Source organism: Astatotilapia calliptera, chromosome 11 (genome assembly GCF_900246225.1).
Source record: "Astatotilapia calliptera chromosome 11, fAstCal1.2, whole genome shotgun sequence".
Classification (NCBI taxonomy): Eukaryota; Metazoa; Chordata; class Actinopteri; order Cichliformes; family Cichlidae; genus Astatotilapia; species Astatotilapia calliptera.
In genome coordinates, this window is record NC_039312.1 from 16,213,740 (window position 1) to 16,232,867 (window position 19,128).

The 19,128-nt window shown below is 39.7% G+C and overlaps 1 protein-coding gene across 6 annotated transcripts in view; it reads right to left on the reverse strand.

Moving 5' to 3' along the window:
• LOC113032036 (protein spire homolog 1-like) overlaps positions 1-19,128 on the reverse strand; it is a 37,000-nt gene that overhangs the window by 9,041 nt on the left and 8,831 nt on the right. For 4 of the 6 annotated variants that reach the window (XM_026184682.1, XM_026184679.1, XM_026184680.1 and 1 more), the window contains exons 3-8: positions 14,030-14,263; positions 11,514-11,639; positions 5,085-5,156; positions 4,685-4,849; positions 3,582-3,668; positions 2,908-3,037 (exon numbers count right to left, since the gene is read on the reverse strand). In XM_026184682.1, coding sequence (XP_026040467.1) covers positions 2,908-3,037; positions 3,582-3,668; positions 4,685-4,849; positions 5,085-5,156; positions 11,514-11,639; positions 14,030-14,263 — 814 coding nt within the window. Of the gene's footprint in view, positions 1-2,247; positions 2,290-2,907; positions 3,038-3,581; positions 3,669-4,684; positions 4,850-5,084; positions 5,157-11,513; positions 11,640-14,029; positions 14,264-19,128 lie in introns of all 6 variants that reach the window. The other 2 variants (XM_026184681.1, XM_026184678.1) reach the window with 1 other exon arrangement.

The following is a 19,128-nucleotide window of genomic DNA, read 5'->3' on the forward strand; positions in this document are numbered from 1 at the left end:
CAAAACCATGACAGAGCCTCCAACGTGTTTTACAGATAACTATGAACACTCGCGGTTTTACGTCCCTCCTCCTGAAAATGTCAGATTTTCAAGTTTCATTCATCAGACTTATTTCTACTGATTTTAAGTCCAGTCCTTGTATAATTTGGCAAACCTACCTGCCATTTCTCCCAGTTTCCCTTCTTTAAGAATGGTTTCTTAACAGCTACCCTCTGTGTCAGGTCTTTGCCAGCGTTATGTAATTTATTCTAGCGTTATGTAATTTGAAACATCACTCCCATTACGGATCGATTAAGTTGACATTTTCCTTTCAATTTTTTGTAGGGGACCCCAGGGAGCCAATCAAATTACCCAAGTCACACCCTTGTTGCTAATCTAATCACCTGCTGACTCTAGCATTAAACAGAAGCACAGAGAGAGTGGCATCAACCTTCTCAACTAATGCACAACTACAACAAAATACTTAATGTCACATTTTAATGACAATTTAATTAGAACCAAGCAGCACCGCCTGCTCACGTTGCCTTTAAAACAATAAGCTATCACGAAGGCCCAACGCTGCGCGCAGCGACATGATACCTCACTGAGACTTGTGATCACAGCATTTAATCTCATGAAATCTATTTCCCCTTAGCCATACTCATTAATTTGTCAGCGGGAATGTAAAATCCCCACAAAGTACAGAGTTATCAATATGGTCACATCATATGGGAATGAGTGATTATACAGGGAAGGTTTTACACAGGTCAACAGACAACACAAATGAGGGAGCTGTTTTGAGAGACACTGGCTTCAGTAGGAGAGAAAGTGGAGCACAGGATTATTCTAAATTGGCCACCTGAGCACTATTCCCTCATCGCAATCACAACACTGTCTCCAAATTTGGAGATAGTGTTGGGCATGTTCCACTGCTGGTAGCCTGTAGCTCGTCATCTTAGACTATATATTTTACTATGCTGTGCAGAGCATGAGGCTGCGCACCGGTCCACCTGCGCACTGGCTCGATTCTGCAAAGTCACTGCTGCACACGAAAGACTCTTTTGTATAGATTCTTGGAGACGTTGACGGTGTCACGTATGCTTTTGGCTGTTCCTTGCCAACCCTTGATTAGATAGCTGGCAGCTCATTTCTACTGAAGTTTCACATTATAGAGGAACCTTTAAGAAACTAAGTGCTTGGAAAAGGTGACACTTTTCCCAAGAAGCAACAGCAGGAATATTTTTCAGGAGGTACAGGAATTTCATGAAGACTGACTAGAATAAACTGTTTCCTCAAGGCTGCAATCATTTTAACAGCCAACAGTATTTTTTTTAAAAAAAGAAGAAGATGTTGTTTGTATAGAAAGCAGTGATGTAATTTTACCATCCTTCCTTCAGAACGCTACATGCAAAAAAAAAAAAAAAACAGCAACATTGTGAATAAAATTCTTCTTGTTTTGTAGCACCTCTAAACACTTTAAATATCTCAGTCTGGCTGTGAGGCGATGTAATCTCTTCCAATCGAAGACATGTATTACACAAAGTAAAGATTCCTTTTATGACAAATGAAAGGCAGTGAGTTTTGAACATAAGCTCATTTTTTGCTGGTCTGTAGGATAAAGTCACATCAAATACTTTTCAAGATTTCTTTTAAATGATCTGTTCATATATTTTCTATTATTTTTTGAATTTTCTTTTGTTTTGCACACTGAAATATAAGGCAAAGTTTGAACATGAAGACCTTTTTTTTTAAATATTTGAGATCACATTGAGATCAGTGTGTGCTAAAATATGAGACTTTACAGGACCGATTGTTTGTTTTCCTCATATTTTAACTAGCCAATACTCAGACAGGTTCAGGAGGTTTTTATCTTTAAAGGTTTTCGAGATTTTCATGTTCAAGCTTTGCCTCAGGTTTCAACGTGCAAAAAATTGGTCTGAACGTTCATTTGATTTCCCTGGTTTTAAGGTTAACAAGTTTAAAGCATGGCCTGTGGATGTAGTTCAGCATGCCACTCATGTCACCTCGCTCTCATCAGCATCCTCCTACTGCCCAGTGTCCCACGGGTCCATTTTTCACCTCCAAAGGAGGCAATCACCAAACGATGAAGCACAACATGAAATGTGTGTACAATATGCAGATTGATGCATTAAAAGTGTGTATCTGTGTCTGTGTGTTTGTTCGTGCTGACAGAACAGATGAGCAGCCACAACAAAGCGGGGAACAGAAAGTGATGAAAAGCCAGGTAAGCAGCGAGGGAGACTTTACCTGACGCGTCAAAACTGAAAGACATGCTAAGTGGCCGAATTACTGCAACGAGAAACGTCATGGACAGTTATTGTTTGTGATAGAGGCACATCAAGTCAAGACTTACTACTGTACATACAAGAAGTTGGTATTTAGTGAGAAAAGAATTGAAATGGCATGCTTATTGTCTTATTTCAGATCCCAAAGGTTTCATTGCTTTCATGACGAGCAATAAGAGGATTTTTGAATAGGTCAGCCAATGGGGAGACACTGCAGACAACACAGTACTGGGTTCAGTGTGTTAATAGAAGTTGCAGACACTTAGCATTATTGTGGCATACGACTTATACTCTGTTACAAACAATATAAGCCACAAAACAATAATAGGCATTAGTTGCAACACAAATATGAACGGTTAGGCAGCAGCAGCTACAATAGCACAGAGCATAGGCACAAAGTAGGAACATATAAAAGAACAGAAACAGCTCAAAGTAATGAAGCTAGTGCACACTTCTTATGTGATTCTGAGGTGCAGGCATCAGATCCATACTTCAGCTTAAAACGTCTTAAAATTTTAGAGCGAAGTATGGTTGCATGTGTATGGGAGTGTGCACGTGAGTGTGCACTAACGGGACTAAAAGATACCAAGAGCAGGGACAATGAAGTGGGACACCTCCTTACCCAGCCTTCCTCTGCGGACCTCGTCAGGAGAGACCGGGCGAAGTTTCCGCTCTGCTTTGATCTCCTCCAGGATCCGCTCGTGCAGCGTGGGAGGAGGCTGAGTCTGTGGCTTCAGCTTCCGAGCTGACACCTAAGTAGTGTGGGTTGATGATGGGTGGCACAGAGTGAAAAAGGGAGCATACCAACACTGACACAAATGTACAGGGCTGTAGCCCGCAGGCCTGCTTCTCTTCGCCTCTTCCGGTCTACTTTGACTGATTGTTCACCTGATTGCTGAGAGATGAGAGCACTGCTGAAAAAGCAGCCTGCTAATCCTGCTGCAAGATTGATATCAGCACAGAATCCATTATTTCTCCAAATTCAGGCTGCAGTGAGACGTGAACACCCGTGTGCTTTACAGAGTCTGAATTTACAGTCGATCACATGTAGTGGAAATAGTCAAGTCTAATCATCGGGATGATTTTGGCTTTAGCAACAGCAAATCAACCTATAAACCATCTCCTGACATGAGAGTCACAGTGTTTCCCACAAATAACACCAGGTTAGAAGCAGGAAATGTCTTTGTTAAAAATCCTTATTTTTTCAGAGTGTTTACTAATTTGCAAATGTGTAGAGGGATTATGGGTTTAATCTCAGTTTTAATGTTTAAATCAATCAGATTTGTTAGTACTCACAGGATTGAGAGGGGGTCTGGACCTGATGAACTCCAGGATGACTTCATGAGCACTTTTCTTTAATCTTGGTGGGATGTCTCCATTGACCTGAAGCAAAGGAACAATTGGTCTGCTTATATTAGCTCAGACAAACGCTGCTTCTTTCAGGAGGTCATTTACTAGATGGAGAACATGATGGATGGAAAAATTAAATAATCCAAACTCAAATAATAAAAAAAACACAATATCAAAAAAAGTATATATGGACATTTTTAAATTTTCTGTTGCAAGACAACCAAACCCAAGACCACATACATAAGGCTGAGATTGATGATTATTTTTAATTATCATCAAGGCTGTCAAATTTTCCAGCGTTGTTCTCAGAGCCCAAGAAGTTTAATCATGCTTGGGTCATCTGACAGTCAAAAAACTAGTAATATTCAATAATGGTTCTAATATAAAAGCAGCAACTCCTCACTGCTAAATAGAAAGACTTTAATCAGCGATCACAATAGTTACAAAATATTATTTGAAGTTTTCAGTTTTGCTATGAATAATGCCAAATGGAAGAGTAAAGTCATGCATATGCAAGTTTACACCAAAGCAACCCGTTATGGTACCGTTTTCTGGAGCATTTCATTAAATGATTTGAACTGTGGTGGTGTGTTTTCTAGATGTGGACTTACACAACAACTTCAGGTATCACACTGAAGCCTTAAAAGACTAAAAACAAAAGTCAACAGTATACTAAAAAAGTGATTATTTGCCCTCGTAAACATGAAGCCATGTTTGAGTAAAATGCAGCTGAAATATATAAAATCAAAGGTTTATTTATTTAAATCATTAAGGAAAATATGTTTGGTATAAAAAGAATCTAAAACAATCAAGTGAAATTTCCATTGACTAGATGCCATTAAATGTAACATAGCATTTTATGAGTGTATGCAGTCATCATTTCATCACATTAGTGAAAGTCACAGTTATACAGTATCCAATAATAATCAATGCAACCTTATGATTTTCATGAAGCAAGCGTTTCCCTGCTGGATCAAAACAACAGTGCAGCACTGAGTGCAGCATTCGAGTAATATTTTCAAAGCTGCAACACGTGTTTTGACACTGACCATGACTTTACGTAGTTTGTAGCGTTTGGACCTGATGTCATCCATGAGCATCTCATAGGGAGTGAGCTGGTACTCAATAGGCAGAGGGTTGTACTGACGCTCCTGCACCTTCTTCAGCTTGACTCCTTCACGCAGGTCCCTCATCACCTGAACCCAGAATCGAGCCTGAGAGGAGAAGAACTAGTGAAAGAGGAACCCAGTGTAGAAAAGAGAGGCTAGCCTCTGCTTGCACACAGAACAGGGAAACAGGGCGCCATCATCATGTGCAGTGGCCATATCAATCTCAGCATGGTTCCTGAGAAGTTCTTTGATTACTGTGTGTTTACCGTGATATATGAATTCATGGAGATATCTTCACGTGAACATTTTAGGCTACAGCCAAAGGTTGAACATTGCATACCCAGTCAGCATTCTGTAACTCGTTCAGGTCTCGGCCAGGCTCCTCTGATGACTCCTCCATCTTACGGAGGTTCTGGTGAAAAAGAACAAGATCAAATATAAAAAGTGCTGTTTTGGTAAATAACAAGACATGTTCCCATATGTAAGCTGTTAAGTGGCTTCACTCAAATAGCTTTGAATTCACAGCTACACAAATCTTTATTTCTCTCATGCTGCCTGTTATGCAGCTCCTGATGTTAGTCTCTGGCTTCAAACACTCACTATTAGTTCCAGACTTTTAAAGATCCCCCTCTGTAAAATCATAGTTTTCTTACTGGAAAGTTTCACAGAAACTCAAGCTGTAAGAACTGTAAGCTTAATGCATATCTTTATTATTATTATTATTGGAAAATAATAATAATTTAAGACATTATAATTTAATAATTTAATAATTTGAGACATTATGACAAGAAGTATGAAGTATGGAAGCAAGTCCCCTTTAATGCTCCCCTTTAACTTTTATATTAACAGGATGAGACCATAACAAGCTTGTAAAAAGCAGTAGACAGACTGAAAATGTGTTTCCTCTGGTTAATCTTTGCAGTGATGCTGTCCTGATCATGTCACCGGAGGGGAAAGTTTGGTAAGACAATCACGGGAGTTTGCCCAGCTGACTGCCGAGTTAAAACCTCAGGCCACAGGGGAAATTAGAATTCACCATCATCCTACGGGGGCACAGCTGTGTTGACTGACTGCTTACATAATATCACTCGCAACAGGCTTTTTGGTGCATCACAAGTCAATATGTCTACAGTGCGTACAGTACTCCAATCAAAAGATAACAAGATGGTCCCTGATGCTTTATGATAGCCCATCAAAATAAATAACTGATAATCTAGCCAGTGAAGAGCATAACAACAGCTTAGTTCAACTGCTGTAAAACACCATTATCTCATTTGGATGGACAGCAAAACTCCAGATCAGATCAAAGCAACATATTTTCCATTCCACTTGAGCAGCTTCTTCCACGTGTTCTGCATTAATTAAATCATGAAAATTAATCCACAATGTGAACGAAACCTTTTTTCTGCTAAAGGGGCCACAAAATAAAATATTCAGGGCATTTGCCAACTGCATGTAAAACCTTAGTAATTCTGCCTTCTGTTGATATTATTCATTCATTTTCTCTCTTAACAGCTGACAAGAAGCACGCAACCCTGAGCAAATAGGAGCACAAGTTGTCTGTGAATCACCACTAATTCAGTTGCTGTTCAGCAGCAGGAGGCATGTCTGTGGAAAGATATTTGGCAGCAATGTCTGGTAGCAGTGGTTGGATGAAGATGGACTTTTCTGAAATGTGTTTAACAAAGAACACCAAAACACACAAACAGGACAATGGGTTTGAAAGGAATTTAGGCACATTTGGTTCTTTACAGAATAATTACTGAGAGTCTACAGTTAGGTAGCAGGTATACGAGTCTGTACACGGACTAAACGCTGATTGATGTGTTTAGATTAAATAGGGATGAATCTATATGTCATTAGGGGAAATGGCAGATGCCGCTCATTTTATGCTGCTGCTTCTTATATCAGCTTACTATTAATTCTTAGGGCCAAATTTCTTTAACGGGCCAAAATAGCTAAAATAGCATCATTTTTACTTAATCACAGTTAATTTCACCATCAAGCACAAACAAAATAAGACATGCTTTTGTTTTGGTGCTAAAAGTTTGAGCAATAAACAGTAAAGTGCATATTGCAAATGTATCCATCATTTTTGCCTTAAGAAAGAAAATCCTGAAAAAACATTTGCAACAGCTTCAGCACAAAAATCTGTGAGTTCCCAGCTTTTACATGCAAACTTGTCACTGTGCTCTCTTTGTAAGTACTGATAGTATTTTTTTTTTTTAATGCAACACATTATTAAATCTGCCCCTTATTGACTTCCTCTGTTGCATTTGCTGAATAGCCTAGATTGTATTCCTGCACAGTTGGCTATCCTATTCTATTTTTCTTGCCTCAAAGGACACTAGTAAGCAGTGTTGCCAACTCCTCAGTAAGGAAAATCGCTATTGGCTGTCCTAACAGTCGCTAGAAGTCGCTAAATGACATCATCGCCTAATTTGCATAATTGGTCATGCTAATGTAATTGCAACCTACGCTGTTGGAGAGAGAAATAACATCGTGAAAGAGAGATAAAGTCAGTAAAAAACGTCTTAAATCCATTTATAATTTATATCTTTTAGTAATTATTGTTTTTTAATGTCACAATTCCAACCCTGCTGCTTTATCCTGGCTTGGACCGGCAAAAGTGACCCGAAATAGGCACTCTGGTGGAGTTACTTTGTGTGTGTGTGTGTGTGTGTGTGTGTGTTTATAAATATTTTAAAACCTTGTGGTCCACAAAACAACTGAACAGTAAAAGAACTGACTGCAGTCAGTTCTTTTACTGTTCGTTCCTGCGCGATTCATTTGCAATTTGGACGCATAGGTTTGAACGTCTCCTGCCCTGATAGCAGCTGGGGGAGGACTATCCTCCGCCTGTGAGCGCTTTGGCATGGGCAAGGTGCCCATGGCAGCACCCGCTGCTTATTGAGAGTAAGAGCGATACGCGTTTTCACGTCAAAAAGTCATAAATAAGGCTCCAATAACACCAGAAGAAGTCGCCAGATTTGTCGCTAGTCGCTTTTTAGGAAAAAAAAGTCGCCCAAGGGGGTCTGAAAACTCGCTAAATATAGCGACAAAGTCACTAAGTTGGCAACACTGCTAGTAAGGAATGTCTTAGCAAAAAACAGTATAATGGGTATTAGACAGGAGTGTACCTTGAAGTGGCTCGCAGATTTTCACTTGCTAGTGCCTCTCACATATATATGGGGTTTGAAAATATAACTGCTACTGGAATTGTTAATCTTACTTATGGTAAATAACTGTTAATAAAATCTGTTTACCATGTTAACTTTTTTAATTTATTTGTGGTGACATTTTGATGTTTAGCATGTTATGTTTACCATCTTGCTTTAGCACTTTAGCATGCTAAGGTCTTTTGACATTGCATGAGAAGAATGGCATAGGTGGTCACAATGACAATGCTAAGGTGATGTTTAACAGGTATATTATTCATAGTTTTAACTATTTTAAATATGTGTTAGCATTACTAAACTTGTTAATTAGCACAAAACAAAAAGTAGAGCTGAGGCTGATGGAAAGCTCATTCATTAGCATTAGCATTATAGGTTCCACACATGAGTTCTGTATAAATGGTACAACATTTTATGTGGTACAAGAACCATCGCAAAGCTATACAATGGACTCTAGTTCTTTTGGCACGTAAAAAAAACTGACTACAAGAAATACGTCTGTATGCTATTGAGTTTTAACAAATGACAATGACTGTCTTAGCCTGTTCCACTCTGCAATAAAACTCTCCTTTCCTCAGAGTTGCGTAACTGACCTAATCCTCCCCTGTATTCATTCAGCTGCATTACACGCAGTGAAAGGGCAGCAGCAGTAGTGCATAGCAGGAAGGAACCCTGAGGTGAGACGTACAAACACATGCACACAGCTCCTTAAGGAAACTGTTCCAACCCACAGCTGAGCTCCAAAATGCTCCCAAGGAAAACAAAGTCCACAATGACTCCTGCCTGTGATCTTAATGGTTGGGTAGAAAAATAAAATAAAAACAGAGCAACGAGACATGACTTGAAATAAAAAAATGAGTCAATAAGACATCTTTGGTAAAAGAATCACGTTGTCAACTGGCATTACATTTGCTCTCAAAGACTTTTCTTTAGAAAGATTTAGAAAGATCTGCATTGTGTCTGTGCAAACCTGCTAATCATCGATCTCTAGGGAACATTATTAGAAATCACCTGCCAGGATCCCTGCCTACAACAGGCATTACACCAACAAAATGCTGTGGAGAGAATTAATCTTCAGTGGTATGAGAACAACTTGTTAAAATATTATGGTGCAAACCATCCAGCCACTACAATAGGACTGTTTTCATGATCATGCCAGGCTGAAGGCTAGCTATGAGAACCTGAACTCAGCGCTCTTGGAAGACTGAGAGTCAGCATGTCTGCAGATTTAGTCATCTATGTCTGACATGCACGACAAACATGTCACTATTTTTTTCATGGTGGCTCACTTCAACCTGTCAGCTGGGAGGGTGTCAGTACATGGCATGTCACCCGCACACAGCACCCTTGCCTTACCAGTTTATATCAAAATTGCTACTGCAAGTGTTTTGCTCTTAATCATCACTGTCACCATAAATGTGTTGCTACTTTGTAACCTCATAGCTTGTTCTTGTATAAGGAAATCCGTAGTTTTATTTCTGTTCTCATTCTATTCCATGTATTCATGTATATTAGAATTAATGAGTGGCCCATAAAATGAAGACAATAAAATCTTCATTTTTAAAGCTGTGAGTCAGAATCATTTGTGGTTATATCACAGTATGAGTAATGTAGGTTGAGCACGCATGTATATTAATTCATTCGCTCTTTCCCCAGCCATTCCCACAGATGCCTTTCTGCATCAGCTGACTGCCTTCTGCGCTGTCACACAGTAAACAGGGCTTTCACACACATACTGTCTTCATGTCTTTGTGAGTCACATTCATGTGTATTGTAAGCTACAGTCAAGCCTAGTGATGGTGATATAACTAAAAACCATTCAGGTGGTTTATAAGAATCTTTGATACTTAAGATAAGATTTATGGTTGTTACATAAAAATTGTCTTCTCTGTCAATAGTTAGTTAGTTGTTCTCAGGGCTAGCCAAGTGGTCAGCTAAATAATTAGCTGTGAGTCATAACGTTATTATCCATCATTAAAAATTTAAGTTATGCAGATTTTCCTCCGTTTTGTCTTTTATTGCCTTTCTGACTTTTGGCTGACGGAAATTCTTGTTTAATTTGGACACAGCACAATTTGTCATGACATCAGTCATCTTAGGCAGACAGCTAGCTTCCGAGCATGAAGAAATCTGTGAGCCAGTCCATCATCAAATTAGGCTGTAACAGATGAGGCTACATAGCTGCAGAACAGCCAGGGTGCCCATGCTGACCCCTGTACACCAGCAAAAGCATCAACAATGGGCGCGAGAGCATCAGAACTGGACCACGGAGCAATCAAAGAAGGTGGTTTTGTCATGGTCCGGGTGAATACGGGGTGTTTCCACTCTGCTGGGCTCCACCTTCAGACGGAGACTCCAATCAGCTTCCACACCTGGTTCCAATCAAGTCACCTGCATATAAGACCAGCGTTCACGACAGACCCCTGCCAGATCTTCTGCTAACACATGTTAGTGCTAGGCCGCCAAGCCCTTGCGAGAACTCTGGATTACTGTTTTTTCTCCTCACCGTGTTTTCTTTCCTTTTTCGCCATAGGACCCATCTGCCTGCCTCCCTGCTCAGCTCCCCACTCCAAGCCTATTCTGGATCTGCTTTGGACACTCCTCACCCGGAACCCCCTGGACACTCCCTCCTCGATTGACACTCCAAATCTGCGACGCGTAAGCCCAAACCACCATAGCCTAATCCTCCAGCTGTGATTCATTGAGACTACCACTGACTACTTTCCTCCTCTCATCATAGTGACTTCACACCTCCCTCCAAGCCGCTGCCCCCTTTCTCCATTCCCTGGATCCCTCTGTGGAATCCAGCCCTCAGAGTTTCTCGTTCACAGTTTTGCCTCACAGTTTTCCGCTCATAGCTTTCACAGTTCATAGCATGCATAGGTTATAGCATTCTTAGTTTTCTGTTTTGTAACTTCGCTCAGCTCTGTAAATAAACTCTGTGCTCACGCCCGTTTTGCCTCCCTCTGTGTCTGCATTTGAGTCCACACCCACTGCCTGGCCCTCTCGGCCGTAACAGGTTTGGTCTGAAGAATCACGTTTTCCTTTGCATCACATGGCTGGCCGGGTGCATGGCTGTGGCTAACCTGAGGAACACCTGGCACCAATGGGAAGAAAGGAAGCTGGCAGAGGCAGTGTGATGCTTTGGGCAGTGTTTCTTCTGGGTCCATGTGGATGGTACTTTTACACGTATCACCTACCTAAGCATCGTTACAGACCATGTACACTGTTTAATGGAAACAATACTCCCTTATGGCTGTGGCCTCTCTCAGCAGGATAATGTGTAACACAAAGCAGTAATGGTTCAGAAATGGTTTGAGGAACACAACCACACGTTTGAGATGTTGAGATATTTGAAATCTTGGCCTCCAAATTCCAAAATCTCAATCCAATTGAGCATGTGTGGGATGTGCTGGACAAACAAGTCCCACCTTGCAACTTGCAGGAGTTAAAGAATCTGTTGCTAACATCTTGGTGAAGATACCACAGCAAGACTCGATGGGTCAGGGCTGTTTTGACAGCAAAAGGACTCACACAATATTAGGCAGATAGCCATAATGTTATGCCTGATCTGTTTTATCATAGGACCCTACCTCTTTGGCACTCTTGATCTTCTCCAAGAAAGTGCGCAGCTCTCTGGTTTCTGTGTACAGGGCTCGGCACACTGCCTGGTAATGACTGGGCGCATCTGACACACTGGGTAGATGAGCTGTGCACAGCTAAAACAGAGGAAGCAAAAGGATTTTCAGTTCACACTTCACACAGCTGCACTGAAAGAAAATCAAAAACAACAATCAACAATACATTTTCGGTGACACACAATTCATTTCTAAATTTCACGCTGTTACATTCACTTCATTAAGTTTCAAGATTTTCTTTGTGATTTGTTTGTTTATTTGACAGCCTGATCAGGTTTTCAGGTCATTTAGGACTTTATTAATTGATTGATTTTGTGCTAAGACAATAACAAGCTATTATTTTGCAAAGCATTGTATTAGATCAGATAATTTAAAGTATAGCAATCTAACAAAAGCTGGCATGACAATGACAATAATTAATCTGACTATTTTGATTGCTGGTTTCACGGCTACAACAACAGCACGCGTTTAGGCTTTAAATGAAGTATAGATAGTCGTATCAAGCTAGCACTTAGCTAATGGAGCTCAGTGGCATTATATAAAAGCAAAATACCAACCAAAAGACACTTGTAAACAGCTGTTATTGACTGATGAACACAATTCACAAGACAGCTCTGCCTGAGGTCAGCCACACTGCTGCTCCACAAACACACACACAGCGATGACAAAATATGCCCTTGTTTCTCTCAGAGGAACAGAAGGTACCTTTGGCCAACGCTCTGCATGCTCTTGGCATCCGTTTGTCCAGACTGCAAAAATTTCACTAAACATGGAAAACACCAGACAACTGTCTCATTTTAGAAACTTTAACCTGCCAATAAGTGTGGGAGTAACAGAAAATAATGGGTTCAGTTAAGTGTACATAAAATTCATATTTTTTAAATACAAAATCAAAACAGTTCCATTGAGTGGATAAATATGGCTCTAATCTAAAATAGTGTCATCGGGGGTTAGTACAGTAGGACAAAAGGTAAACCAAGGAGCACAGGGGGTGAATGGTCTCAGGGGGAAAACAATTCAAACTGACAGCTAGAAAGCCACAGGCCAGACTGCCACACCGCTCCCATGCATCTCCTTGGAGAGCAGTGTTGGTGTGCATGTGTGCACTTGTGTGTGTGACTGGGTACATAGTTATTACGTAAACAGTGCACAGGCATGCAAGGACTGACACAGTGACTCTGCTCCATTGGACAACAGAGATGCATGCCTCCCAGCAAAGATGAGCCTGGCAGCCCGAGTGCACTGTGGTTCTGAGCTCTGCTTTCACTGCTGAGTTTAATATGTTGAATATTTAATAGTTTAATTTTTCCTAAACACTTGCCCTCTTTGTTTGCATCTGTTCCTGGAATACCTTGGTAGATGATGTTTTCCTCAAGAACTGGAGAACTGTTTTAGCTTCACACATAGTAGAGAAAATGTTTTATAAGTGTGTATAGTTCCAAACACTTACACCACTCATGTCTGTTTGGAGAGATTACTATTTTATTTCACTTTCCTTAGATTTGGAATTATGGATTTTCACTTGCAAACGAGTGATTACCTGCTCTAAGTGGGAATTACATCGCCTACGTCTTCCATTACTGGAATCATTAAGTTCTGTTTTCTCCCAGCTGTTGCAGGAATCCTTGATCAAAAAATATTTTATATGTGACTGACAGTGATGGGAATAACGGCGTTACTTTTTTCAGTAACGAGTAATCTAATTAATTACTATTCCTATCGTTACAACGCCGTTACAGTTACTAACAAGAAAATGCGCGTTACTATTTTACACTAGTGGGAACACAACGAATATGACTGCACATTTACGCCGACATCTTCTAGTGCAAAGACAAGTGGAAGCAGACAAAAACAACAAGCATGCATGCTACAAACTTTACCCGAGTCATTTAGTCATTTTTTGTTTTGTCTGAGCACATACGTGTGTGTATTTACATATATATTCATATTTGTAGATGTAAATGCAAGTATGTGTAATTGTATATGTCGTTTTGTACTGTGTATGTGTGAAATAAAGATACAATAACAATAATAGCTGATTGGTGGACCCTCTAGCTCTTACCCAGCACTAACTACTGCACCTCCATTCTGCCCTATAGGATTAATGTTTTCATGGGTGACCACTTTGTCCACTATTTAAAAAAGCTGTTTTAGCTCATGTCTTTTACAGTATCAGCCCACTTTAAGACAGCTTTCTCTTAATTGGCCAACGTCTGTACATAGTGCTTGTGTGCCTGTGTTTCTTAGCCGTTTGGTGCCTTGCAGAGATGACCTTTGAGGAGTAGATATCAGCTCAGAGAAACTGTTAGTATATCAGTATGCAGAGCAGCTGGAAGCCTCTGCTTTTGAGGGGATTACTTTTACATACTTAACACTTATTAACTAAAATTACTTTATCTCTTGGCAGTATCCTTTTTAACCACCAGCCATCAGTGGCTGAACATACATATTAGCGTCCACCAGCTGCTTACATTGAAAATATCTCTGTAGCCACGAATGCCAGAGACGTTATCAGAGTCCTCCACCTCGTCCTCTTCCTCTGTGGCCTCGTAGCCTTCGTCAAGGCATGCTTCCCTCTCAGCCTCAGCCATGTTAGTCATGAGATCAATGAGCTGCTCTAGAGGAGGACTCAGCTCCCTTTCCTCATTCTCCTTCAGCCCGTAGTCCAGAGCCTTGTAAATCATGATCCCCAGAGACTCGATCACCTGCAAGACAAAAACAACTAGTTTATATGCTATTACTAACTCATGTCTATATGTTTATTAGAATCATCTGTTTTCATTAATAAATAAAATGTAACATTTGTACATCTAACATGCCTCGATCATTTAAAATAAAATTCATCTATAAATATGTTGTATCTGATAATAAAGATCATAATAAAAATGATACTCTTTATTATACATTTACTCTTTATAACTGTTAACTATTTGTCACATAATAAAAACAAATATAGATTTGTCCCTTTGTTATTCAACATGATCCCCTCTAGTGTATCAGGCCTGAGCGGAACACGTGTGATGTGTTGACTGCACGGCTCTTTGCAGAGACAGCTTCCTCTGTCACCACACAAACACTCCCTCATGAAGATCATATGCACAATCAATATCATATGCATACAGTCAGGTCCCAGTCTGGTCCCATGTAAAGAAAAAGAACAGTAAAGCAGGCTTTATTTAGGGTGTGGCTACTTTTTAAGCTCCTCCCATTTTAACCTGCAGTATCCTCATGTTTGTCAGGCAGATGATATATGATCAGTCACTAAGACTGTAACTAGCTGCTTGCTTGCCTCTTACCATGTCTTGTGTGTGTAGCATAAAGTGGCTTCATCTCCTTTAAACAGCCATCTCTATTAGCTGGAAATGACTGTAAAATACTCCACGTCAGCGAGAACAATAAATTGTCTTTTTTCATAAAGAGTCACACCTTTTATGTACAATAATTGTATATTAGTGTAAAATTAATGATTCGAGCAGTTTCAGCTGGTCATTTACGTGAACGTTTCTGTGAATGAGAGAGCAATAACCTTTATGCAGCTGTATGCAAACCAATCAAAACACTTTTAAGACACTATACTACTTTCTGTGGCTTCATCACATGTTTGGGTTGTAAACACAAGCAATAAACACACATTAATATTTAACAGGTTTAGCAAGAATCAGCCTGTTGTGACCTTACCTCATTCAACAATAATACACACTTGACAAAAAGGATAAACATTAGAGTGTTTAAACAAAATTAAACAAAAAATTCTTACTAGGTGAATAGCTTTTGTCAGACCAACAGTGGCAACAGCAGCAAAAGCTTAAAAAATCACAGAAAATTACTTTAAAAAATCATATATTATTTTCTTTTTCTCAGGCTGATGCATGTAGGTCAGGAGATGGTGCGCTTGAGTTTTCCTGGAATTGGGGAGTCATGGTGGATAAAGCAGACATTGCCAAAGCCAAGATAAAAGAGTGAGAAATCACAGGGAGGATTATTCTGCAGCCCTGAGCACTTAGACAAGACTGAGAGGGGCAAAAACCAAAGCAAAACACTGAGAGAAAAGACAGCAAGAAAGACATGGGATGAAATCAGAGGGAATAAGGGGAGGTCAAATATCAGGAGACAGGAAAAGAGGAAAAAAACAGATAAAAAAACAGAAAATGATATGTTGAGAGGTCAAAGGGGGCAGTAGAAAGGTCAGGCACAAGGATCAAGTGTGTGTGTGTGTAGACATGAAGATCAAGGGCAAATCAATGATTGCTCATGGAAGGAGGAGTCATATGAGACATCCCCCCCCATCAGTGGGTAATGGCTGAGTTTTCTCAGGGGGAAATGAATGCGACCTCTTTGTCTCAGCTCCACCTGGGCCCACACCCACTGACAGATGAGACATATTCAACCCAGGATGAACACACCCCACACCCCGATTTAACCAATTATCAATGCATAGTATGTTTTACTCAATAATGTTTTAACAGTACGTGTTCAGTTTGTGGATTTTTAGGCTCCTGTTTCTTATCTCCTCCTCCTCCATCATAAAAAGCCACGCCTTAAAGTATTCAGTCAAGGTCTGAAACAGCATTTGATCTGCAAAATGAGATTAAATGGAACAAGACGGACTACAGCGGATTCAATCACACTTTTTTCTTCACAGCAAAGATTAAGAGCATCGAGGGACTCACATTGAGATATATTATTCTGTATTTTGCTGGAGTGGGTGTTTAGTTTAAACCAGCATCAGGACCAGAATGGTGCTCATTTAAAGAACAAAAGGCTCATCTTTATAGGCTGTAAGAAAACCAGGCAATGAAGTTTGGTTACAGAGAATTATGACAAATAATCTAAACAATCCTTGGCATAAAATTGGCATTACAGAGCAAACAGATATTCCAGTATTTTACAATCCTAGCGTCTCTTTATTAAAAATAATATGTTTATAAATTTATGTAATTTCTCTCGAACTTTTCCTTGAATTGCAACTTGAAAAACAAAACTTTCAAAATGAGCTCATCATTTAAGGTAAAGGAGACTAACACGTTCTTGACAAATAATAAACTACAAATTGCGACTAATGGACAAACCTGAGCTGTCCCTGTGACTGTGAGGCTAAAGCAAACATGTCTCCATTCTACTTTAAAGTCTCCCTGAATGGTTCCCAGGCTTTCGGGCGACCAAGCGGAATGATGAGATGGAAAGGAGGAAGCAGGGGGAGTAATGCTACAGCTTTGTATAGAACCTGACCTCAGATACAAGCACCAAACATCTAGCAGGATATGATGCGAGCACAGACCCTTATATTTACATGGATCATGAAACATTTAGCCTCTGTCCTAATTAAGTACATTATTGATGTATGTCTGTGAATATGACCAGGTTTCTGCTGCCACTTCTTCACTGTTTTAACATAAAGGTTCCTGCAGTCTGGAGTCCAGTATATCACAGCTTAACTTGTTAAAGTTGCTTACATTTCTATGATCTGTGTCTCTGTTAGAAATATGACTCCTTTTTGTTAACATACATCTCCTATCTGGAGATAAAATAAAGTTAACTAACAGTCCACTTAGCCAATTAATATTTTCAGCACCATATATCAATACACACAATTCAATCCATTTTATTAATATGTAGCAAATTTAGTTAGACATGTATGTGTGAATAACCAGTTCAGGTAAAAACAAACTCCAGACAACAGTGTCTGACTGAGGAAGGCTAGGAAGGACCACAGATGGAGAGGAGGCTGGCGGTAACAATGCCTATGAATGTGGCAATGAATAACAGCTGTAAGAGACAGTGACTCACACTAGCTTGAGATATTTGGCTTTGGGTGGCCAAACACCAGTTCCAGCTTTACAAATTGAACAACGGCTGAAATGTGCGAGCTCTGCTCTCTAATATGCAAAAGCACTCAGCAAAGGGCCATAGTCTAATTACCTAGTAAAGCCTTTGAAATTTGGAGGATTGTAGGAACAATGTGGGGATTTTAAATACTTACATGTCTTAATTAGAGGGAGCAGAGAAATTAGGTCATGTCTGTGGCAGTAAACTGGGAATCCTTTATTTTTAAAAACTAATTACTAGCACTACGGTCGATTTCAGTGTTTTCAGAATATTGTGTTAGGAATTGTACCATAAAAGCTTATTTCATATACCTTTTTGACAACGACAGGTGGAATTTAGGATCAGTGACAGTCCACCTGGTGTCATTTTATTTTACAAAGCCATCGTGGGTTTGCCTGGTATGGTGTTCTTAGGGCAAGGGTTTCAAACATAGGGCCCACATATGAGTGCGAAATAGCAACAACATTTCAAAAAAGACCTAAACCATTCAATAATAAATAACTGCAAATAAAGACAACAGTCTCCTTTTGGTTATAATCGTCATGACTGAAATCAAGTATAGCATTAGTTCCAGGCCAGGAAGTCACAGTCACACCAGCTGATCTCAGGGCTAGCTCACATTAGCTACAGCCTCAGCTGAGGCTTCTACCCATCCTACTGGCATATCTCCTATAGGGTCCACTATTTCATTTTCTAATCGAACATTTCTCTCATTAATCACTCCCTCATAAAGTTATGCTATGCACAATGTGCACCAACTTCTACTTCACAAGTGAAGACTGTATATTTAAGTTGGGGAAAAGAGAGTGTCTTTATTTTGGGTCTTTTTCTTAGGAGTTTACCTTTATTATTGGCTGCTGAATTATTACAATTGCTGAACAGCACAAAATGCAAAGATAACAGGTGCTTTGTGCTGTAGTGTCCTGTTTTCCTTCTAAGTTAGGGAACTGTGTCACCTAAAAAGCCTTAAGATAGCACATCAAATGTTAAAGCTTACATGTTTTACTCATTCTTTGGAAAAAATATACTTATCATGATTTTGATGCCAACAACGCCTTTCTTAATGGCTACATTTTGAGCAACTTGCTAACATCAACATGCCAGTGACATGCTAGTGATATAGAGTCGGGGCTGAGTGGAATATCCTTTCTGCTGTCAGAAAGAAAAATATGTGTCTAATCTATTTTATTAATATTAGTTTTAAAAGGTCAGAGGGAAACCAAATAGTAATACTTCATTATACGAGGGAAATCAACATGCCAGACCATGGCAACCTTTTCAATAGTCATCGAGTATTTCAGTTTTAATATGAGTGGTTCACTGAATGATGTTACATCCCTCTATTTCTTTTCAGACCACTTGCGGGTCTTCCAAGACCGGTGTTGGGTCACCTTACATTTTTCAGTAACAGACTAATGTAACTACTGTACTACATTCATTCTTCAGTTATTTGCACACTTAGCAAATAGATTTTTAAAAAGCTAGCTTGTTATTAAGCTGAGTAAGACACTTAAGCAGCAGCCATCACTCAAATTCAGCAGGTAACAAAAGCAGTGGCAGTGGCGATCACTTCAGTCTCCTTGGGCTTGTTTTCACCTTTATCTACGTATTACAGAAATTTAAAAGCAAAAGATCATATATGTGTCCTCATCAGGATAAGGATTTGTGTTGGCATGTGGAACTGAAGTCTAAGGTTTATATTGTTAACTAACAATTTGTTTCAGGTAATTCAAACACAAAAGTA